The following is a 24498-nucleotide window of genomic DNA, read 5'->3' as shown; positions in this document are numbered from 1 at the left end:
ATGATTTAAGTAAAAAATAAAACATAGAAGTGCAAATAAGAAAAGAAGAGAAACGTCACGTCAATGTTTTTAACACATGATACCTACCACATTTAAAAAATTAATATTTTAAACTTTTCCATTTTTTACTTTTTTTTTTTACTTCAGTTATAATTTCAATTACATATTTCACATTAGTGACCAGTCACCAATGGCAACAATTCAATATTCTCAATTTCCCTTGACTAACCAAACACTACATAAAGTTCTGAAATTTCCAATACAACGTTGTCTGCTCGAAAAAATTCCATGGACCCCTCAGTCAAATATTTTTATAATAAATAACCTAATAAATAGTTATAAAAATTTATCACTAACATATAATTAAAATATATTTCATTTACACAAATGAGATTAATTAGTAAGTTCTCTTTTACATGCTGTTAAAAAATTCCAAACAAAAAAAAATGTTTTGTACAAATTACCCTTAACGATCACGTTTTTCTTTATATGCTTTTAAAAATTATGGATAAAAAAATACTTTGTATTTATTCCCCTTTACACTTTTCAAAAAAAATAATAGATTTTATTTTAATTTTATAACTTAATAGAGTAAGTATTTTAGACACGCTATTTAATAATGTTGACAAGTAATATTTGATGGAGGGAGTAATTTTGCTAAAATAAAAGATGCTACTCCATTCATTCTTTATTATTTTCAATTTAAGCTTTTGAAATGCTAATTAAAAATATTTAATCATAAAATTTATTTATTAAATTAGCCTTTATTTGTTTAAATTATTGCACCCCATTCAACAATTACTCATAATGCTAACTCCTACCAGACTCAAATGGATAAGGATAATATGGATAAGCCTAGCTTTGAATTCAGTGTTCGCTTCAAAGTAAAATCCATGCAAAAATAATTAATTCTCTATTTTACAAAAATATATTTGCTGAAAATTCTTGAATAGCGTGCCTATAATGTTCTTCTCTCTTCATTTAGCCTACATTAATTAACTTAACTAATTTTCGAAGCTTTCTTAAATAAATTAATATATTATTTATATATTCAAAATGTGATGAATAATATAATAAGAAACTGCATCTTAAGTTGTTGGTCAAATATTATGTAGTTTGATTCTCATAATATAACAAAATAACAAGAATTCTAAATAAATTATAGTCATCTGTATGATTATAAATCATTTTAAGTATAAAATGACGTTATTTTTTAATAAAATAATATTTATTTAAAATTAAAATAAAAAATATAACACGTAAATTGAGATTTCCATTTATTTCTTTCTTGACTTTTTTTTATTCATTTATTTATCTTGTATTGACCAACTAAATAATAATACATGTAATCCAAAGAGGAGAGAGAGGGAGACTTCGCATGCTTTGATATCTTTTTATTTTTTTTTTGGACAAACCAAAATCAACTCCTTCCCCTTCACCCTTTATAAGGCTATTCATCTTCATTCTTTGATTCACACACTCACTCCACAAGTTTTTTAAAAAAAGAAGAAGAAGAAGAAGAAAGAATCAAGAAAAATTTTCTTGAATTTTTTCTCTTCTATATTTCTTCGTAGATATGATTTTTAATAGGGATAATGCTAGGTTTGCTGTTGGTGTTATTGGTTAGTTCTTAGTACTTTTATGTCTCTATAAAATAGAATGACGAATCTAGAATTTTATCTTATGATTCATCACCTATCGTATATATAGTTTATTTTTTTAAATTAATTTATAGTGAAATAAGATTTAAATAAACTCCTTTCGCTTATCTAGCTCTGTCCCTACCCACACTCAATAAAAACATGTGTAGAGAAAATAGCTCATGATCAATTTTATTTTATTTTTATGAAACTACTGATTTTTTGTTTGTTTTTTTTATTTTCAGGGAATATCATTGCACTCATCTTGTTCTTGTCACCCTTGTAAGCTTCAATTCTCATGCTTTTTTCCCCTTTATTTACTCTAATAAAAAAAGTTTTTAAGCTTTATGCACCGCTTTTGTAAAGAACCTTTTACACTATCACATCATCGATGTATATAATGTAATTCATTTATTTATAGCATTTACTTTTCGTTTCATTTCAAATTTAGTTATTTGATTGATTTAACTTTTAAAATGGAAAAAAAAAGACTTTTAAAATTTGTGATTTTGATTGATTTTTTTTCTAGGACGACTTTCGTTCGTATATGGAAAAGCAAGTCTGTGGAGCAATTTTCTCCAATTCCATACCTAGCCACATTTATCAATTGTGGGCTTTGGGTGATGTACGGTCTCCCATGGGTCACACCTAATAGTCTTTTAGTTATAACTATTAACGGGACCGGTCTAGGCATCGAGATCGTGTACCTTATGCTGTTTTTGTTGTACTCGGACCGTAAGCAAAGGATGAAAGTTATTTTAATCATCATCGTTGAGATTATTTTTATTGTTGCACTTGGCTTTATTGTTCTAACTTTTGTCCATGAACCTAAGAAAAGAGCAGCCATTGTTGGTAGCATTTCCATGGTGGGCAACATTATGATGTATGCTGCTCCTTTATCCGTCATGGTAAATATCTTTCACCTCCTTTTTACATCTTGCATATTTCGAAAAATGTGTCTTTTGAATTTATCCGAGGAAGTATATATGTAAGTTGGTCCACAGCTTGATCATGGCCCAACCCGGCCCGTATTGGCCAAGCATCACCAAGCCCGGCCCGGCTTAGTATCTAATCGAATTATTCTATTAGATATTTGTATATATAGAAACATCATTTGTTATTATTAATTTTTATTCAATTGTTATCACTCGTTTAAGAAAAATCCTGCAAACGAGTTGCGAAGGATGGTTAATTAAATATTATTTGTTAAAAAGTTATGATGTGTGTATATAAAAAGTTATTTAATTTGTGTACATCTTGATTTTGCCATTTAAGAAAATGATTATTTTTTTAAAAAAAAGGAATCATGAAAATATCATTTTTAAACTAAAGTTTATATTGTATTTAATTGCAGAAACTGGTGATCAAGACCAAAAGTGTGGAGTACATGCCTTTCTTCCTTTCACTTTTCTCATTTCTCAATGGTGTGAGTTGGACTACTTATGCTCTCATCCGTTTTGATGCCTACATTCTCGTAAGTATAATACAAATTAGTTTTATTTAACTTTATATTTAGAAAAATTTAATTTTTCTTAGAGTGGAGACACACTTGCAATAATTGATCACATGTCATTTTTCGATGCTGACGAATTATTTTTTCTTGATAAGTTCAATGACTTTAATGAGATAAAATTAGTCTTATAAATTAAATGATATTAACTCTATGTAATCTAGGATTAAATGTAAATGATAATAGTAAATAGTAATTATTAGATCATATACATAATATCTTTTATTTTGTGGCATATATGATAGACATCTTTTTTGTGACAACTAGTTTATACTCTATTTATGTTTATGTTTTTGGTACTTCTATCAGCAACCATTCTAAAAAAAAAAAGAGAAGTAAATAGGAACTTTTATTTTGATTGATTTGATTCTTTGATAATTTTAGTATGATATCTCTAACTTAACCACCATATCAAAATTATCTTGGTTTGTAATTTATCTAATTAAGCTAACAAATATCATTATTTGTCCCAAGAATCAATAAGAAAATGAAAAGTATTTTGTCCTACTTCTAAACTTCCCGATTAGTCAATTCGTACTATCTACTAAAATAACAATATGATTTATCTGTTACGACATGTTAAAATACTCTGATAGTGCAAATTATTTGTATACGATCAGTGTATATAATTTTTTTTTCTTCCTCCTATTAGGCACCTAATTCAATGGGAACCCTTCTTGGGCTGGCCCAATTACTGATTTATGCTGCATTTTACAAGTCCACTAAGAGACAGATGGCAGCAAGAGAGGCTAAAGGAGAAACGGTTATGACTGAAAAATCTGCGGGTCGGGTGGCCCAAAACCCGAGAAGTGATTCTAGAGTTTAAGTTTGGAGTTTTTGAAAGCCCATTTAACTTTTCTATTTTGATGTTTGGGCCCAACTTTCATTGGGCCTACTGTTTTTCATGACTCCTTCTTAGCACCCCACCCCCTCAACATCCCCCACCCCACCCAAGGTACCCCTTACAATATGTAAGAAAGATAGAAATATCCTATAGTTATAGGAAATTAAGCTGAATATTCAACAGTTTTCATAATAGAAAATTGTTGTTTTCTTTTGGTTATATGATTTCTGAATTTAAAATTTGATATCTTTTATATGTAACTTTTTTCTAATTTGAGGGGTGATCTTATTTTGTCAATAAACACATTATTTTAGTCAACATGTAAATTATCTCCTATTGATCCAAAACACATTAGTATAAACATACCCTTCGTCGTACTTTTTAAACTTGTTAAAACTATATATATACGAAATTTAAGCAAAAGACATGATCATCAATGTTTGATGCATGTGTTATACATATATGTCATGTCCATTGAGTTGAATATAATGGACACCTATAGATTCTCCATAATTAAGATTTAAAATTTATGAATTTAAAAATTAATTGCTTTTTTAAGTTAATTTTTTTTGTAAGTAATCAATAAACTTCATAAAACATATCCATTGTTCCAACAAAAGCTATTAATTTGATCAAATTAATTACTAGAGGTGGATAAAACATAGTAGCACTAGGGTTGGGGGTCATCTCAACCCCATTACTTTTTAGGGGGAAAATAGATTTATATGTAAATATTCATTAAATTTGCAAAGAATAGTATAGATGAATTTATAATCTTATAAATATAGTGAATTAAATGTCACGGATCTTTATTGAAAGATTGAACATAAATCATCTTTTTATAAGATGAAAAATATATGTTGCATATGGCACATTAGAATTTATTAAATACAATATTTTGTTTCAATGAAGGGAAAATAAATTAAATAGCTCAATTAGACTTTACATGGATAAATAACACCCTCTAACCAGGCAACAAAGCGTGGGTTAATTTGACTCCATAACAATGTCAAAAACCCAAAGATGGCCATAACAAGTCACACAATAAAATTGGCCATTATAGTAAATAATACTAGCGCCGTTACCCCATGTATGACTAGTTGTATTAATATTACTACGACTCCATTTGCGATCTTCTGGTCGCCAAAAAACCAAATAATTACGTAACGTGATGTAATAGGACTGGAAGATAAGACAACTTTTTTGATCAATCTCTTATCCCATTATCTTCGTGAAAATTACATTGACATTAGTAGAGGAAGTTGAATTTGGGTACGGGAAAAGGGTGCAACAAGTTCATCATTTTTCTGATACTCGTATTATTTTCTTATTGGAAAAACAGTAAAATTTTCGATATTTGTGATAAAAAGAGTAAAATTTTTGATATTTGTGATATTTGGGAGGATGCAACATAAGCAATGGAACTTGACGCGAAAACATGTCATCCCTTAGCGATAGCAACTCGCCACGAGGTACAAACAGCACATAAAGCAATGAAATCTTCCATCACTTTAACGTGATTCGCGATCTTAACAAGGAGATCGTTAGGCAGTTCTTCCCATATCGCCATAGCTATAGAGAAGAACAAATAAAGATGAAGTCACAGAATTTTTATTCTTATGAATTTTACTTGAGGATATGTATGTTGTATTTACTGATGATAAATTCAGTCAATTTTAAAGATGGAAATGGTAAATGGCGGGTTTATTACAGGTCATATGCGAGCGTCGACCTAAGTTTTTTTGCGCCGTAAGACTTATATGAGGTGGCAAAGATGGAGACTAAGTTAACGATTATGACAGACAGAAATACAAGTTTTGGAGCACATGTATAAATTTGGTGGTTATGAGGGTGTTGATGGTGGATTGCTTACAACTTGTTGGATTTCTGTGCAAATGAGATGTCCTTGCTACAAAGGATTTTTATAACTCTAGAGAATTTTAAAGCCTTTCAAAAAAGATCTAAAAAATTTCAGAATTTTGTACTAATCTCTGTATAACTCTAGATTGTTCCCTCTTATTCCGATGCAAGACATGCCAATATTGAAAATAAACAAGGAGAGGTGAAATACTGGATTACTAACACAAAGCCAGGTGCCTAGGGTTCTAAGGAGTCATGAAATATGCAGTATTTTACCTCAGATTCAAATGTTAAGGCACCTTGCTCTGTGGATGGTTCATTGTTGAGTTTGGAGCCTAAAGGGTGAAAGATGTTAATAAAAATTTTAAAACAGTATATGAAATTTGTTATTAACCAAAACGGTAAAATCGCTGACAAAGTAGCGATGTTGGCGGCCGGAAAAAGCAAAATCGCTGCTGTCACAGCGATTTGTTAATTTGATTTCTTTTTTTAAAAAAAAAATTAACAAAATCGCTCCCAAAAGAGCGATTTTAAAAATAAATCTTTTTTTAAATAATTTTTCTAATGTCGCTGCCTTAGCACGACTTAAATTTAAACTTATTTTATTATTAACTTTTGCTTCTTTTTTTTTTTTTAAAAAAAGTTTAAATCAATTGTTTATTTTTTATTTTTTAAAATCAAATTCCTGTCAAGGCAGCGATTTTAATTAAATTTATTTTTTTTTTTAAAATCAAATCGCTAATTTTTTTTGTATTTGATTTTTTTAAAAAAAAATTAATTAAAAATCGCCGGTGATATAAAAAAATTGATTTAAACTTCTTTTTTTAAAAAAGAAGCAAAAGTTAATAATAATAAAAAATTAAACTTAAGTCGCTGCTGAGGCAGCGACATATTAAAAAGATTATTAAAAAAAAATATTTTGAAAATCGCTCCTTTTGGGAGCGATTTTGTTTAAAAACAAATCAAATTTAACAAATCGCTGCTATAGCAGCGATTTTGTTTTTTTCGACGGATAAAATCGCTACTTCGTGATCGATTTTGCCGTTTTGATTAAAAAGAGATTTCATATATCGTTTTGAAATTTTTGTTAACATTTTTCACCTTTTAAGCTCCAAACTCGTTCATTGTTACCCAAGTTGTTGTCATGGTAGTGAAGAGACTCCAGGCCTTCCACTCTCACATTGTTGTCATAAACACAGTTAGGTTAGCCTAGTTTTCATGTTTGATCAGGGAAACTATATGGATGTATCATAAGTTTATTGAAACATGTTGAAGAAATGAATATCACTTGACCTATGCGATATATCCAGTGAACTTAAAAATCGAAACAACAAAGTTTTTGTTGTTAACGAATAACAAACATATTCATCATGCCTTTTATTTTCTTCTTGTGTTCTACACCTTTACAAAAACAAAACAACATACTCGGAATAATCCCATGAGGTTAGGGAATGATAGAGTGTGTATACGCAAACTTTACTCTGCCTTAGAAGTAGAGAGGTTGATTCTGATTGACCCACGGCTTAAGAAAAATAGTCCAAAGCAGTCCATAAAAAGAATAATTAGAACAGTAACAATAGCTAAATAATACAATAATCTAAGTAGAAAAAATATCAAATGGCAACTGAAATCGAAGAACAAGAAACTGTAGATACTCGTCGATTACTATTTAACAATTTTCTATCAATCGAAGCTAGGGACCAAAAATCATCAATCTGTTTAAAAGAATCCTTCATTACCAAACGTTCATATGATAGTTACCTGATATCTAAGATAGAAAAATAAGCATGGTGTGCAAAGGAGAAACTCTCCTAAATATCTTGCAAATTGTATGAATTATAACTCTCTCAATGTTGTTGAGGATTTGAGTTACTTGCTCGAGAATAAAAGGAAAAACATTTTTGTAATAGCAGCAATGCAAATTACAGAACTAGATGGAAAAACGTTTATGTATTATCAACGATACATATTAAAGAACTAGAATAGAGAAATGTTTTGGACTTAGTTAATTTTTATTTTACGAGATACAAATATGATACGATATTTATTTATTGACACCGCTATTGATACAATTTTAATCGAGCTTAATATTTATGTCGCTAAAAAGGGACAGCACGATGCAGTATAAGCTCCATAAAAATACCAGACCACCACAAAGGTTTATAGTATACCATCAGGTATTTCTGCAAAAAGTTATTTCTTTTCAATCACATGACAACAACTCTATCAATCGTTATTACTTTTATATCAGCAGATATTTCTCAACCGATTCCAAAAGTTATTACTTTTTTCTAGGTTTATTAACGTGTAGATCCAACAGTCATTCAAACTGCAAAAGTTTAATGTATTCTTTATAAACATTTTTGCAACAATTGATGAAAGCATTCAGAAATGCCAAGCAAATCTGTCCAAAAATAAACAAGAAAGAACACTAGATCACTCTGCTTTGGCTGCATTCTGTTGCAAATATCTGCAGGGAAAAGAGAAAGTAGAAACATCAGATGAAAAGCACATGTAGCAAAATATTATTAGAGTGTAATTGCAAGCAGAAGATTCGAAAGCACAATAAAATCCTTGGATTATCTAAGTTCACAAGAAACACTTGTTGATTTCTTCTCATCTATCCAAGTGTTAGTGGAGAGACTTATAGCACGTACCCTGCGGAATTAGCGTAGGTAGGTTCGCAAAAAAGTTTAAGTAGGCAGTCCAAACTCTCAAGTCATAGATAAAGCTATAACAACTGGCCACAGCACTTGTTTTCGGCATCTTTGAAAGAAAACTAAAATTGTGTGCATGTCGTCTAGAACTATACTGCCAAATGGTGCAAGTGCTCATGGGAAAAAATCAGATATGCAATCAAATCTTTTGCCGTATCCCGTTTTCCCTACTTCAACATACCACATTAGTTATATACCTTCAGCACCTCCTCTTTAAGTCCCAATCAGACAGTGTTGTAATCATAATCTGCTGTAAAGGAGTAATCGTGGCATAATACCCATATGATCAATATTTCTCCCTCCCTCTTAATCCAGTGTCGTTTGACAATGGACTATGGGACTCTTTCAGGAGTGGGCGTACCGGAGAAGAAAGACATAGACAATGAAAGGGCACAACGAAAAACAAAGTTTTTTCCCACCGTGAATTAATGGAGAAGTTGTGTTACAGAACATGATTTTCCCACCCATTTCCCACCAAACTAGCTCATGGGGAAAACACATGTAAGAAACAAATTCTCATCGAAACACCGGGGTCTTCGTAATTTTACAGTGTGAAAACACTACTATTTTTCTTTTCTCGCTAATGCAATCAAATTATCTGAACATTATTCAGTGGGAAATTTCAATGGGAAAATAGTTATTTTCTATTAGTGCAGGTTACCTGAACAAATCCATATCAACCCTTCCCCCTAGTAGATATTTGGCACCTTATGGAGTCGTCAAAGTATGAGTTTACACACTTGCTAGCTAAAACTGGATCGTCAAAGACAGGATTCCTTTTCTTAATACCTTCCTTATCTCTCCTAAGGGTCCATTGGCTGTATGTATGTTTTCTTCTTCCTTTCTCTCACTCTTTTCCCTAGCTAGTACTCCCTCTATCTCATAAAAATCGCAATCTATATGTTTCAGAAAGATTGTCAATTTATGTAGTGTAACTTTTCAATTACAACATGCTGCATGGAAATGTTTAAGACTAAAAAAGTACAAAATTCAAAGGAAATTTTTGCTACACGATACACATCTTTAGTTTAAGAGTACAATGTTCAAGTCTCATTTACTTTCTTAAACTATGTCCAGTCAAACCAAGTAAATAGAATGAAACAGAGAAAGTGATATTTTTTTTTAATCATCAAGAAAGTGATATTTCATTGATCACTTACCCTTGACTCTTTGCCCAACGTGATAGTTGATAGAGTTGCACTGACTCATTTGAGGCATGACATGCCAGAAGAAGATAATTCCGAGGCTGAACCATCCATGCAAATCTCATGAACAACGCCGAATAAACACACATTGCTGCAATATCCAGAAGGAAAAGAAGGGTGAGGGTGGGCGCATATCATTTCAAGTCAACGACTCGACGTTCATTTAAGTACACATTTTCTACCTGAGGTCATGTTGCCTGATATCATCTCTGGTGGTTTTTGTGTGTCGACCAGTCCCTACAACGTACCATCAATGGAACTCAGCAAAAAGAGTTAACTAGAAGCGAATAACATAATGTAAAATTTTGCAATAGATAGGCATACAGCAATGACAAATCCCCAGTTGGCAACAGGACCCCAAAAATGAGTTGTTTTAGGGCCAACAGGGCTGTTCAAAAATGCCTTGAATGAAGCCATTTCCGACAAGCTATATGAAATATCCTGCAATTGTTAAAACAAACTTAGGTATATGAACAGCAATTGAGACATAAACATATGACAATAGTTATCAACTAAATTGAGTATTGCCAGAACTGTAAAAACATGAAATATCCTGTTAATAATTGGATGCCGTCCATATAGCAGCAGGCAGCAGCCAAGATAACATATAACATCGAAAAAGGGGAAAGCTAAACATTATTTCTTTTATGTGACCTGTCGGGACTTATCAAGAAACACTGTGCAAAATCACCAGAAGAGTATCTAATACCGTGCTTCACTCCTGAGAAAGTTCAGTCAGTGCTAGACCACCAATGGACAGAAAATATCACTTTACCGTGGACGAGATTGCAAAAGTGGTTCGAAGCAGTGAGAATATCAGGAAGGAACTCTGAAACTTCTAGCACTAATGACATATGAATCTTTTAGATGCAATAAGTAAGATTCTAAAGAGTTATGCCTTTTGTGTAACCTTCAATCGTGTTCAAATAAAAAGGAGAAAAGCTGAATATGTTGTTACATGCATTTCCACAGAACCGTTCCAACCACAATTTACAACCCCTACTTGCCAAATGACCTGCCATTTTAAGCAATCCTCAACCCAATTCACCGTCTACGTGCCCTTTACACGCAGTCATTCCAAAGAACACTTACACTTGTAATAAAAGCAACCAAAACCAACATATGCTTTGTTCAGAGCCATGAATTACTCATACTTCTAACAGTCTCACATCATCTTTCCCTTAAATTCTCTTACTCATAATCCTATGTGTTTATTCCGATGTTTCCGGTTTTAACACAGGACACAGCTATTTAAGAGAGAGGAAATGAAAAATTAATAAAGATACGGAAAAGGGCCTAAAATACCCTCGAAGTATTGAAAATGGTACACAATTACCCTCCATCCACCTATTGGCCCCCAAATACCCTTCACATCCACCTTTGGGTCCAAATTTACCCCTTCATTAACAGACCAAAATTAAAAATAATTAAATAATAATTTTTAATGACGTGGCACTCAACCATTGGTTGTAATTTAATTATTTAAAATAATTTTAAACCCACCCATTACCCACCCATTTTAACTAAACCCACTCATTTTAACTAAACCCACCCATTACTTTTAAGTCAATATACTACTGTTTATACTGGCTTGAACTGCATTTTCTTCTGAAGACTTCGTCGCAAGACACTGTTGAGCTTCTTACTGGCTGTCTTAAGCTCTTTAGGACTATCCTGTGGAGTTGGTTCAGGTAAGCATTTTGAATCAACTCGGTCAGCATCTTCCATCTCCTCTGATTGAATTGATCTCAATGGAAAAAGTGGAGTAGGCAACTTGGGTACAGCTGATAGAGTGCGTATGGGAATTAGAGAGTTACGGCGTGGAGCAGGTGTAGGAAGAATCCTGTGTGCAATGGGACACATAGAAGCTCTCCCCGACCTCTTTAGAACGACTGGTTGTTCATCAATATCTGGGTGGGTAATGGGTGGGTTTAGTTAAAATGGGTGGGTAATGGGTGGGTTTAAAATTATTTTAAATAATTAAATTACAACCAATGGTTGAGTGCCACGTCATTAAAAATTATTATTTAATTATTTTTAATTTTGGTCTGTTAATGAAGGGGTAAATTTGGACCCAAAGGTGGATATGAAGGGTATTTGGGGGCCAATAGGTGAATGGAGGGTAATTGTGTACCATTTTCAATACTTCGAGGGTATTTTAGGCCCTTTTTTGATAAAGATATAGAGCTATTTATCTATTTATTTATATAAAAGAGAGCTATACCGGAAAATGCCAATATAGATCATAGTTTGCCATGAGGGTGAGTATTTTGCATATAATTAGTATGTTCTTTCACCAACAATTTGGCACCAAGCACAATCATTTGAACCTCTTACTCATTAAGTCACCATCCAATTAAAACCACCTCCGCGACCACTAGTTTCCAACTTCAACTCTAGCACTAAGAACAACCCACCAACCAAACTTCTATGAAAATAAACACATAGTAGTGAACAAGCACCATTTTAACTAAGCAAAAAAGCACAGACCTAACAAGCACAAGAAGCAGAATAATACTATATCTTCCACTCCATATACAATAAAGACATTGAGGGCAAAATTCACAAATTCTGAATCACGATAATTTTTTATTAATTCAATCTCCACACATGTCACTGACTATTTTCACCTATCAATCAACTAATAAACTTAGCCTCAATCCTAAACTATTTAGCCCCTTCTATATAACATCCTCTACACCGAATACACTATATCCCCAGGGGCATAACTATGTACACCAAAGGGTGGTCAATTCAGTTGGACACCTTTTTACTGAAAAACTATAGTGCATATATAGGTTAACTCTTACTTCTTACACATATATTAAATGTTCAACATAGGGGCGAAACTAGATCTTCGCCTACAGATTGGGCAGAACCCGATAGTTTTGACTCAAACCATATGCTTCTGTCTAAAAATCTACTTAATATATATAAATAATTTATCAAGAACCTGATAAGTTGCATAAGCTCAAAATTAACACGCTTAGCGAAATTCCTTGCTACACCATTGCACTATTCAGCCCATTATATTCCTCCAATTCGCAACCAATAAACAGAAAAATCAAAACTTGAGCAACATAAAAGCCCTCCCTACCCCCACCTCCACACACACCCCATCCCCAATCCAGGATGCTGTAGCAATACTGTTACTTCTATGGGGTGCTTTCTTTTGCTAATTAACCAAGTAATATTCGGTTTAAAATTCATAAAGATTATATCTATATAATAAAGATTGAATCTTTTTCTCAAAGGATGATAAAAAACAAGAATTGCAGAAATTAGATTTTAAAAAAACATGTAAAAATACAAGAACACGAACACCCTTTATTAATAAACTAATTTAACATCAAAATTTATAGTAAAATCTTACCTTTATGAGAGATCTGAAACTGAGGGCTTCTGTTGGCGATTGTGTATAAAGTGGTGCTACTCTTTAGTTGGTGGTGTTCGTCAAAGGCAGGGAAAAAATCATTTTGGCTTAATAACCTTTTTGGTCCCTTTATTACTGTAAGTTTCCAATTTTAGTCCTTGTAGTAATTAATATTTAACAAAAGGTATCTTCTTTAATATAAAAGAAAATATATTTAGCTTTTAATTATTTGGAATGTGCAATTTTGATCTTTTTGTTTATAAATATTCATACATTTTCAGAATTATTAGTCGTTTTATGTAAAGTTTCTCTATCTCTTTTTATTTGATGGTTGATGATAATGTACTTTTAAAATAGCTTTAAATATAATGTATTTTAATTAAATTTTATGTAACGAAATTTAACTTAACATCAAGTATAAAAATGCATAAAAAAAATTGAAGATGGAATAGAAGAGTTTCCTATGTTAACTAATTATACTCAAAGTACCAAAATTATCATTTTAGACTAGGGATAAAAAGAGTTCCATGTGCTTTCTAATACAAATAACGGGTGTAGAGAGTCTTAACAAGTCATATCATTACTTTAAAAGTAAAATGTTAAAAGTAATTAATTTTCAAAAAAGAAAAAGGTATCAATCATTCTTTTGAGATAGATTAAGAGGGTAAATGTGTCACATAAGTTAGTAACATAACATGATGTTACTAACATCATATATAACAACGAATTAATAAATATATGAGCACGTAAAAGAAAAGACAGTCCAATGCACGTAGAATCCAGGTAAGGGAGTGTAAAATTACAATTCAAGATGATGATTGATGGCTGCTGGTAAAACCAACATCTTAATTGTGTTGTTCCCTAATGATTGAGCATTATTTAAACAATCACTCAAATCATCATCACAAGCAATCCATATCCAATCATTATCTTCATCCATATAATTTATTCTAAATCTTCCAATTGGTAATTTCAACCTTTTAGACACTTCATTATCCAAATCATCTTTTCTTGAAAATGTGTACAATTTAAACTTCATCATATCATCTCCAAATGTTGCCTTCACTGTAAAACTGCTGCTACAACTCTCATGATCTTTTTGTGTTGTAGTTTCTGAACCTATTGATTTGTTCTTCTTTGAAACCATAGTTAATGTCTGCTGATCAGATTCACTAGACTTCTTTCGTTTCGATAATGGCCACCTTCGAATACCATACTTTCTACATAATCGCTTTAGTGTAGATCGACTAACTGAAACAAGAAAAAGATATTTGAGTTTTAACTTCTACTATCAGAACAGCTAAAAGATAACTATAAGTAACTTCAACTGTCAAGTCAACTAAATGATGACTATAAGTAATTCCTATGGTCAAGTCAGCTAAAAGATAATTATAAGTAACTTCGACTGTTATGTCAAGTCAGCTAAAAGATGATTATAAGTGACTTGTACTGACAAGTCAGTTAGCTAAAAGATAACTAAAAGTAATTTCTACGGTCAAGTCAGCTAAAAGATAGGCGTAATACATGCCCTTTTAACTTGGCCTTATCTGGAATCTATGTTCTCCAACTTTGGGTGTGCATAACTAAGCACTTAAATTTGTATAGAATTGAGCAAGCAGACACACTTGTTCATAGTGGCAATTCACGTCCTACATGACTACCTACATGGCGTCCTTCCGCCCCTGGTGCAGCCCAATGGCATATTTCTTTTTTGTACCTTAAAAGGGGTCGGAATTGAAGAAACAAAATGAGGAAAGAACTTACTCTGAAGGCTTTTAGCTGCATCAGAAAGGTTCTTGTCAAAATGCTGTTTGAGATCATCATAGTTGACAGAGTCTTTAGTTCTGGTTCTGCTTTCTTTTTGCAAATGACTAACACTTACACATTGCTTCTCTGATATAACATGTGAATCGATACTTAACACATTGGATTGAACCATCGATTGTTTTCTGTCTGCAGCACAAGATGATAATAATCAATACCTCATTTCAATATGTAAAAAGGATTCAGACATATTCACCTTATCGCCACGGAGTACAAAATTTTGATGGCAACTAAGAATAAGTATATTTTTTCTACCTTCTTTCTCTATGTGATTTTCGTTGCCTTCCATTAGTTGGTTCCGACTATCTTCAACATGCAATACTTCAGGCATAAACGTACTATCTCTAGTTTGATAAATATGAAAGTAATCCACATTCTTATCTGAAGAAGCTTTAACAACTTGAACACTTGAATCATTTCCTAGTTCTTGACCTGAAGCAAATTTGAAATTTTGAAAATGCTGTCCCATTGTAGTCAAAATTGATCCAAGCAACATATTTGTATCTCCGTTATCAGGGGGAAGAAACAGCTCTAGTATGTACGCATCGTCTCTACTCTTCAAGCAAATAGCAAAAGAAGTAGTCAATCCACACCAACGCGCATAATGTACCAAAGGATACTCGATTATGCTGAACTCAGTAATGTTCTTGCAATAGCACAACTTGCCAGAAGAAAATGCTTTCCCAACAACCCCTTGATCTTTCTGCAAAGGTTGTAACTTGGAGATGTCTCGGAAACATAACATATCATCATAATAGTAGTCATCATAAACATGATTGTTAGCATCCATTTCCTCATCCGCGACAAAGTAAACTTCATTGCTAGCAGACATGGCAAGCTCGGTGCAGCCAACATACATGCCATTGTGGTCCATTTCTAGATTCACACAGGGAATCCAGACACGAATGAAAGGCAACTTGTGTGTTTCTCGCACGATTTTTAACATCCTTTTGAATTCCTCCCCTTCATTATGTTTCTCTGCTTGTACCTGGTTACAAAGGATTTTGTTCAGATAAAAAAAAGTACTGGTTTTTACAAAGGATGACTGATAAAAGGTATGAATTGTGCAACTTACTTTTCTATCTTTATTGAGAAATATTTTAGGACATTTGAGATCTACTGCCTGCAATGAGACCAAAATCTTAGTCCAAAAGAACAAAAATCCACCAAACTATTTAAAAAAAACACTGAAAATGAGAGTTTAAAGGTAGATCATTGGCTCAAGAAACTCAAACTATAACTTAAACTTACATATATGTGTCTGTATAGAGGCCAATAATAAGGAGATAGGACGAACCTCAAGCGGATTGAGTACTCGTTCAACTTCACAAGTCAAGTAGCCACCTTTCCAAACTGTAACAAGCTCAATCACACCAATGCAATTCTTCTCAACAGGTTCAAACACAGGCAAAGCCAAATAAGTCCTAACACCACACTGGAGAACATGATCCCTCATCGGAAACTCTTCATTCGTGTAATACCCCACATGAGTACTTGACTCAGGCAATTTTTGCTGGAAAACTCGTGTAGGTGGACCAAAAAGATGAGTTTTTTCCATTCCTTGTTCATGATTTTCGCCCTTATCGACACTATATTTGTAACCTTGACAATGTTTTCTATACCAACAGAGTCCTTTATATAGATATCTAAGGCCAAATGGTTGTCCTGAAGTTGATAGAAACTTTCTACCTTCAATATTTTCCAGTCCCCAAAACTGTAGTAAAATTACTTGGGATGTTTCAATTCTCTGAAGTGCTAATTTGATCTTTTCCTTCACAGCTTCAAGAAAGAGTTTAACTCATTTATTTTCCAAGAAATACATGATAAAACACTTTCTTACTATAATCCGTTAAATTGAGTGAAATTTCTTTTATACCGTCAGTATATATAACATAAATCCGTAGCTAATTAAAAAGAAAAGTTATTTACTTACAATTAGATTGAGGTTGATTGTTTGTCCAAAAAACCATTAAATGGAAATTAGAACGTTCTTCAGAGCAAGATAATGGTTCTCCAATATAATTCATGAATTCAGATGATGTATATACTTCATAAACATCATCATTAATCATAGGATATTGATTTTTCCCTATCTGTTCCATCATATTTGCAGAATGATCAAAAGGAATATTGTTAATCTTTTTTTATTTTTTGATCGGTCCACAAAGGTCATTGACTCTATATATATAAGTTATAATAACAAGTCAATGAATTCACACATATGTACTATTACTTCTTAATAACAATAATAATATATTCGATATAAGTTTAATAAGTAGAATATGAAAATTGAGGAAAATAATTTTTATAGGACCTAACCTTATAAAAAAAAGGTGATTGTTTTGATAAATTTCGACTCACATAAATCAAAAAATTATTTCATTTTAATTTTAACTCTAACTTTATAATAATTTAACTTACTTACCATGTTTGACTTGGCCTTATAATTTGTGAAAGAAATTAATGAATCGTAGATACTAAAAAAAAATAGTGGTTCACAGAGTTTCCGATACTTATTAACTAAATTTTCGTCACAGTTCATTTTATAGCGAAGTTATCAAATCCTATGTTTCAATCATAAAATTTGTTCCACTAATAAAAACATAACTTTCATGAATGAAGTCAGAAAAGAATGGTATGCATAGAGTGTTGTTTCTAATATGCTCAAATAAATAACTATAGAATTATGTTTCACTTTCAAAACAATTGAGATCGACTATATGAATCTTTACTATCTATATAAAAAAATTCCAAATGGACAAATGAACGTAAGTTGCAACAACAAAAGCAAAAAACTTATTTTCTTAAGCTTACAAGATGAATACAATTGAAAAGTAAAAACTTTCTACAATTACAGAGGACCCTGCCATAACCAAAACCTACACTCCACATGGACAACAAACCTAACACTACAAGAATGATTTTACTAGTTTTTATATATTTACAACCTAAATTCTAATCATTCACCTGAGCTCTCACAGGAGCTGCCAAGATTGGGCATTATGTCATGAACTAACAATCTTACTACATTGCTGCCTGATGAACTTGAGATATCAATGCATTCTTGTAGATCTGCATCACACGCGATTAAAACCCACTCGTGGTCATCATCTAGGTACTTGATATCGAAAGTTCCCATCTCTAACTTTAGCCTCTTGGATACTTCCTCCTTCAACTTATATATGCCAGAGTTCAAACAAAGTCGAAATCTTATGATGTCTTCCCTATAGGTTGCTTTTATCGTCACGGATGTTACTTCAGGCCTGGAAGAAAATTGTGGCATCTTCTCGACAGGAAGAGGAACTTGATTCGTAGCAATTCCATTAGAACATGGTGGGTTTGTCCAACTGTATTCTGGGACACGTTCATCGAACATGGTTTCTCCAGTCGGACAGAGATTTCTCAGATCATGTGAGCTGCCTGCATCCTCAACTAGCATTCCCCTAAACTGTTGATGAGTGTGTTCTGGAATAAAAAGCCCAGGCATTAGGAATGCAGTGGATAAGTTTAATTCTCCTGTGGTCTGACGAGCTGGTTCCAAAGAGCCTTCCACTTTCATGACCGACTCTTGTGTAGGTGAATTGACCAGCTCATTCTGAGGGGAGGACTCATTTGCAGGGGAAGGACTACCTTGGCATGATCCATGGGAGGTAGGTGTCCCCGTGCTCTCTTCTCTCGAGAAGCTCCCGGTTCTGGACCTATGTGACCCTTCACGCACAAAACCATTCAGCTTTGGAGAGAGCTCTTCATTCCCAATAATCCGGCTTCCAAGCATTTGGTCCGTAGGTTCAGCTTCTTCATGACTTCCTGGTGTTCCATGGTTGGAGAACTCATTCTTCTCTTCTTGGTACTCAGAAGCTTTACACGGCGAACCATTTATGCCTGCAGGCCAAGAAATAGAACCAACAGCAACAGGAAGTGAATTTGGTGCAAGTGAAGTCAGGCTGAATGTTCCATCAGCTCCTTGCACAGATTCAATTACACGTTTTAGCTTTGAAAGGGACCGGTTAACCTTGTTTATCTTGCGAGATGGCCATCTAGAGATCCCATGCTGCCTGCAAATGCGCTTCATTGTAGTTGGACAAACTGTAATTGCGAGAAAATTAACGAGAATAGTCAAATCAGCCATTACACTGGGAAAGGGGGGAAATGAAAACTTTATGTGAGCAAAACATGGTAAAGAAGAAGTTCATAATATTTTGAATAGCATACCGCCAAGACTCTTCGCAGCATCCTTAAGGCTTCCAGCAAAATACTGTTGCAAAACCTCTAAGCTTATTGTTTTTTCAGCTTTTCCACGTTTTCTCTCTGATTTCTTACCAGTCTGTTTATTCTGGGGGACAGAAGCATGATTATGGGCTTCAGCTGTACCATTTACACCCTCTGCACCTTTTGCCACAGGGGACTGCTGCTCTTCCATTAGATCAGGATGTGTCCTTCCATTTGCTACACTAGCAGACTGAGGAAGAGATTTGGTGGTTGGCACAGAGTCAAACCTTGAACCAAGTTTTTCTTCTGTGGATGCTTTAATAATCTCAACTGAACCCCAGTGATGCTCAAGTTCCTCACCAGAAGCAACCCTAAGACTCCTAAAGTGCTGCTTCATTGTCAATAAGAGAGAGTTCAGCAAGGCCAGCTGGTCAGTGTAGTCTCCATCATTTGGGGGCAGAAAAAACTCTAAAATATAATCATCGTTGCCAGTGTGAGTGCTCCGTAAGCAGATTGCAAAACAGCGGGACAACCCAAACAAACGTGCATAGTGCACCAAGGGGTACTCTGTTTTGCAAAACTTCCCTATATCTTCACAAAAGCATGATTTTTGAGAAGCATATGCCCTTCCAGCAACTCCCTGTCCCTTTTGTAAGTGATGCTCAGCACAGGCCTCGCGGAAACCCCACATGTGAGCATCAACCACATAAAATGCTACATCTGTCGTAGACATACAGACTTGTCCCATGCAGCTTCCATCAAAGCTACTACAGCTCTTTTTAAACCCACCACCATCAGCCAGCACACTGCGATGCCTGCACGGAACCCATGTCTGAGCCAGAGGCAATTTATAAGTTTCACATACAGCTGTTATTATCTCCAAGATTTCGACCAATGCATTCTGACGACCTTCATTACAGATCTGGTTCATAGAATAGCCAACGACATAAGACTTATTCAGACGACAATCAACAACAGCTTAGATGAGATGTGTCCAGAAACTTTTTTCTTCTCACCTGATGGTTTGGGCAGTCCAATATCTCTGAACTTTTCAGATTCACTGCCTGCAGAAAAACTGAAATCACTTAACAAAACTGAATGTTTTAAGCTCAACTTCAATGTAAGAAAAAAGGATTGGAAAAGCTATGCATTTGGTTTACATGACGATGCATCTTACTGATAAAAACATTTTAGCAACTACACAAGTACTAATCAAAATAGACACTAGCTGATAATTTGATATCCCATGCAGCGAAGAGCACATGCACTAATGGACCTTCACGAACCAGCAATACATAAAATCACAGCAGGAGAGAAAGAAATCCATTACATGCATATGAAAACAAAAGACAGTTGTGATCTTAAACAGGGAGAATTCCAGTTCATCAGACCACATGCAACAGACTCAAATATCCACAAAAATAAAAAACAATATTAATAATAATACACAAATAGAAACTTCCAGCAGTTCCTCACCACAAGTAAGAAACATCTGATCCAGTCTTGGATTCTAGCATACAAATACCGACATAGTTTTATAGTATATACTAACAGATCATAAGATATCTGTTCTAAATCGCATCATGTACTTGAATAAAATTGGCATTGGTTATTCATCCAGACTCTCTAAAATTTTCGGACAGAGGCCTGTTGATCGTCCATTTTGAGATTTTGGCACCAATACACATCACTCAAAAGCAAGAGAACAATTTCAAAAACCACTACATTTCAACTGTTCATATTGATAATTTTTTTGACAAAATATTTTTAACTGAGTGCTAGAAATATGATACAGCATGCCAGAAAACACTTCAGTTGAGTCTATCTGGTAAACCGGCTTAACTTAGCTGTATTCCTTTAACAGAAAAGTGCACTTTCTTAGAGAAGAACAGAATGATGGATGGGAATATGGCATAGCACTCACTGAAAGCTTGTCACCCCTTTGATAAATGAATATAACCTCAGCCGCTAACGAGTAAAACAAAATTTATTAGATAACTCTAGCCTTTAGACAACAAAAAATTGGTGCAGCAACAAGCTATCAAGTGTCCGTGAGAGACATACCAACTAGTTAAAGTTTTATGTATAGGAATGACTAGAACAAACCTCAAGTGCTTTGCATACTTTATCAACTTCAGGAGCATAATTGATTTTCTGGGAGGTCATTATGAGCTCCAGTACACCAACACAAGACTGACCAGATGGTTCAAATACTGGCAATGCCAAAGTTCCACGAACATTGTAATCCAGGGCGTGATTAAGACGGGGGAACTCTTTACTGGAATAATACTGCACATTTGGAGTCCATTCTGGCAACTTTTTCCGGTAGACACGGCCTGGAAGTCCTAGAACTCCATCAGTCTCCCCATCCACAGAAAACATATACATCAAAGAAACCATTCGATATTGATGAAGCCCATTACAGTCTGGGTCAAGAACAAAGGGCTGCCCTGAAGTTGTAAGCACATAACGACCGCCATTCTTAACAGGTGCCCAGACCTGAGCTAACACACGTTCTCCCGTTGATTCCTTGAAGTATCGAAGTGCCTGTGTCATCCTCTCCTTGATTATGCAAGAACTATCCAGATAATCTAACGGGGCTAATCCTTTAATTGGTGGAGGGATTCTTTTCTTATCATCAGTGACAGACACAGTTTCAGGTGCAGCCTCATGTTCATTAGCATCTGCTCCAAAGACAAAAGGGAAAATTTATGAATCTTTCGTTGGTCTCAATAACCAAATGAATCAATTATACTTCACTTGGAAAAACAATAACTACGTCTAAAATCCAAAACTATTTTGGGGACAATTATATGAATTAATCTATATCCTTTATCCACTTTACATGATATAAGTTAAAGATGCTTACATTAATCACTACATGTAGCTTATTGTAGAAAGAACATTGCTAGTCATACTAACATTTAAAGATGGGCAAAAAAACTATAGGAGTAACAAAAAGTTCAACCTTTCGCACTTGTCAAAAGAAGAAAAGTAATACATATTTTGATCTCGTGCTATGTCAATGTTCTAGGATAGAAACAACTACTGTGCAATCTTCATTGCCAAGAGAATCCCCATTTTTTTTCACAATTAAACCAAATAGCTAGTATAACTTGATGATGTATTGAACTAAAGAAATTGTTTAATATTATGTATTAATACTCTAAAGAAATTTTCCGAAGTCAACTAAACTTCACACATAGTTCCAAAAAAGTTGGAGACAGCAAGTATAAGCCCATAGCTTACAAGTGACAAATCTAGGGTAGTTGGAGAGCCGTAAACTGCCGGTAGAGAGAGCATTTCCGTTAGGCTTATCTTCGTTTTCATCAGAAAAAGCCCAGAGTGGAGAACAAGGCTGTTCAGAAGCAGCCGATACGAGAAACGGCGACATAGGATTTGAAGCTGAAGCAGCTGCCGCGAAGATCTGATCAAATGACCAGGAAGCGTCGAGATCCAAATCAAGATCCATCATCAACGAATCCCTATGATTCTCCCCCACCGCATGCTGCTGCTGCTGCTGCGCCGTCGCCGGCGGTGGATGTGCAGCAAAGTCCTTTTGCTTTGAACGGAAAATGAAATTCATTTCTTCTTCCGGCTCGGACATTGAAGAAAATATGTGAAGTGATAATGATGGAGATTTTCTCTCTCTATTATGTATGTGGCGAGAAGAGAAAGATGACGAAGAAGATGACGATAATGGTTAATTGAGGAGTGTGATTCCATTGAGACTTGGAATCTAATAGTTGTATTACCTACTTGCATTTCCACAAAGTTTTATCCATAAAAAAAAACTTAAAACAACTATTCCCTACGACACTTTCCACCTTACAGTAACTACTTCAAATTGCTCGGATAGTAAACATCTTTAATCATCATTTAAAAAATATTTATAATGACAAAAAATAAAAATTTGAATATGAATTCGATCGAACTTAATAATTATTACTTAAACAATGACTTGTATAAAAAATATTCATTAAATACATATGAGTATTGAATTTAATATTCAATTATTACTATTTTGAGTTTTTATTTATCCCTCGATCCATTCAACATGTTCTTTATTATAATTTTGTCTATATTAAAAATTTCATCCCGATATTTTAAATTAAAGATGAAAAAGGAGATTACCTTTTTATCACATTTTAGAAAGTAAAATTACAAAGGAATCTACCATTTCCTATATACTTTCTTTTAGTTGTTGGAAAGTTCACGCAAATAAGCAGAAAAGATTTTTTCAAATTCTAGTTTGTGTAGTCTCAATCACTTATTTCTGTAATATTGAGTCTTAAATAAAAATTAAAATGTAAGTACATTTTATTTAAAATAATTAATGTTTTTAGTTAATGGTTCATTAATAGTTTGACTTAGTATTATTTTGTTTCTTTCTAATTTTAGTGGTGTACATTTCATTTGATTATTAAAAATTTAGAACTACTTTGATTATTACTTATTATAGTTCTCATTCTTCTTGTTAAATATATAATATATAAATTGTATAAGATAGGCTAATACGAAATCAAAATAAATTTGATTTGACTTTGATTTATTTTTTTTTTGACTTGGCCTGTAATTAGACTTGCGTTAATTTTTTGGTTTTTATAACTTTCAGATTTGAGCATAATTTTTATAAGAAATTTAAAATATAATATTCAAATATAGTAAAATGAAAAGGAAAAAAAAAAGAATTGGGGTCAGATTGAAATGACTTTTTTATAGTATATCAAACTTTGACGTCGTATATTTATTTTTTAGTAAATCTCATTTTTATTTAATTTCTAACAACAGAAACAAAGAAAAAAAATCATATATTTATAAAATTTTAGATCAAAATAAACAGTAAAACTATTAATACATGAATTAAAAGTGATACATAGATCAGCGAAATGATGTAATGAATAGGTTATTCTATGCTTAATTATAAGTCTCATGTTCTATGTTTAAAAATAAAAATATTTTAATTGAGGGTGTTTCTCCTATTAATATTTTATACATGCGTAATTGAAATAATTTTCTTTAATATCTTATGTGATACAAAATCAAAATATTATTCTTTAAATATCTTATGTGATACAAAATCAAATTAATCAGAAATTAAATATATATGAAATATCGATTGATTTTTTTTTAAAAAAAAAAATGAGATACAAAGGGAAGGGTCCATATGATAACATAAATTCCACATTTTACAAAATCTAGAAGTTTTTGAAGTATTATCTTACATTTTTTATTGGTAACTTTATATTTTTTCAATTTTCTTCTTTTGGAGGCCATCGAATATATTCTCAAACTCTTTTCCCTATTCTTTTTCTC

General features: G+C 33.1%; 4 protein-coding genes across 5 annotated transcripts; 1 reads left to right on the top strand and 3 right to left on the bottom strand.

Moving 5' to 3' along the window:
• The first annotated feature begins 1372 nt into the window (after positions 1-1372).
• On the top strand, positions 1373-4265 carry LOC107028137 (bidirectional sugar transporter SWEET4-like). The gene is made up of 5 exons (XM_015229189.2): positions 1373-1622; positions 1886-1922; positions 2170-2548; positions 2995-3114; positions 3803-4265. Exons 1-5 carry the CDS (start codon positions 1577-1579, stop codon positions 3974-3976), a joined length of 756 nt encoding a protein of 251 aa, XP_015084675.1. The 5' UTR covers positions 1373-1576; the 3' UTR covers positions 3977-4265.
• Positions 4266-8076: 3811 nt separating this feature from the next.
• On the bottom strand, positions 8077-13303 carry LOC107026990 (mitochondrial pyruvate carrier 1-like). Its single transcript, XM_015228142.2, has 5 exons — positions 13150-13303; positions 10101-10217; positions 9959-10013; positions 9732-9867; positions 8077-8324 (listed from the first exon to the last, which is right to left on the bottom strand). The coding sequence occupies exons 2-5, from the start codon at positions 10191-10193 to the stop codon at positions 8291-8293; spliced, it is 318 nt and encodes a 105-aa protein (XP_015083628.1). The 5' UTR covers positions 10194-10217; positions 13150-13303; the 3' UTR covers positions 8077-8290.
• Positions 13304-13779: 476 nt separating this feature from the next.
• LOC107027899 (protein NLP7-like) lies at positions 13780-17121 on the bottom strand. 2 transcript variants are annotated; one of them, XM_027918798.1, is made up of 6 exons: positions 16907-17121; positions 16271-16752; positions 16049-16096; positions 15229-15961; positions 14914-15102; positions 13780-14400 (listed from the first exon to the last, which is right to left on the bottom strand). In XM_027918798.1, exons 1-6 carry the CDS (start codon positions 17076-17078, stop codon positions 13949-13951), a joined length of 2076 nt encoding a protein of 691 aa, XP_027774599.1. In that variant the 5' UTR covers positions 17079-17121; the 3' UTR covers positions 13780-13948. The 2 variants fall into 2 exon arrangements, with proteins under 2 accessions (XP_027774599.1, XP_027774600.1); XM_027918799.1 differs by having other exon boundaries at positions 16271-16744; positions 16907-17016.
• A 621-nt stretch (positions 17122-17742) lies between these two features.
• Positions 17743-22992, bottom strand: LOC107028461 (protein NLP7-like). The gene is made up of 5 exons (XM_015229537.2): positions 22432-22992; positions 21289-21866; positions 20199-20246; positions 19186-20104; positions 17743-19059 (listed from the first exon to the last, which is right to left on the bottom strand). The coding sequence occupies exons 1-5, from the start codon at positions 22787-22789 to the stop codon at positions 17933-17935; spliced, it is 3030 nt and encodes a 1009-aa protein (XP_015085023.1). The 5' UTR covers positions 22790-22992; the 3' UTR covers positions 17743-17932.
• Between the last annotated feature and the right edge of the window lie 1506 nt (positions 22993-24498).

The sequence above is a fragment of the Solanum pennellii genome, chromosome 8 (assembly GCF_001406875.1).
Source record: "Solanum pennellii chromosome 8, SPENNV200".
Classification (NCBI taxonomy): Eukaryota; Viridiplantae; Streptophyta; class Magnoliopsida; order Solanales; family Solanaceae; genus Solanum; species Solanum pennellii.
This window is presented reverse-complemented; position numbering and strand designations above follow the sequence as displayed.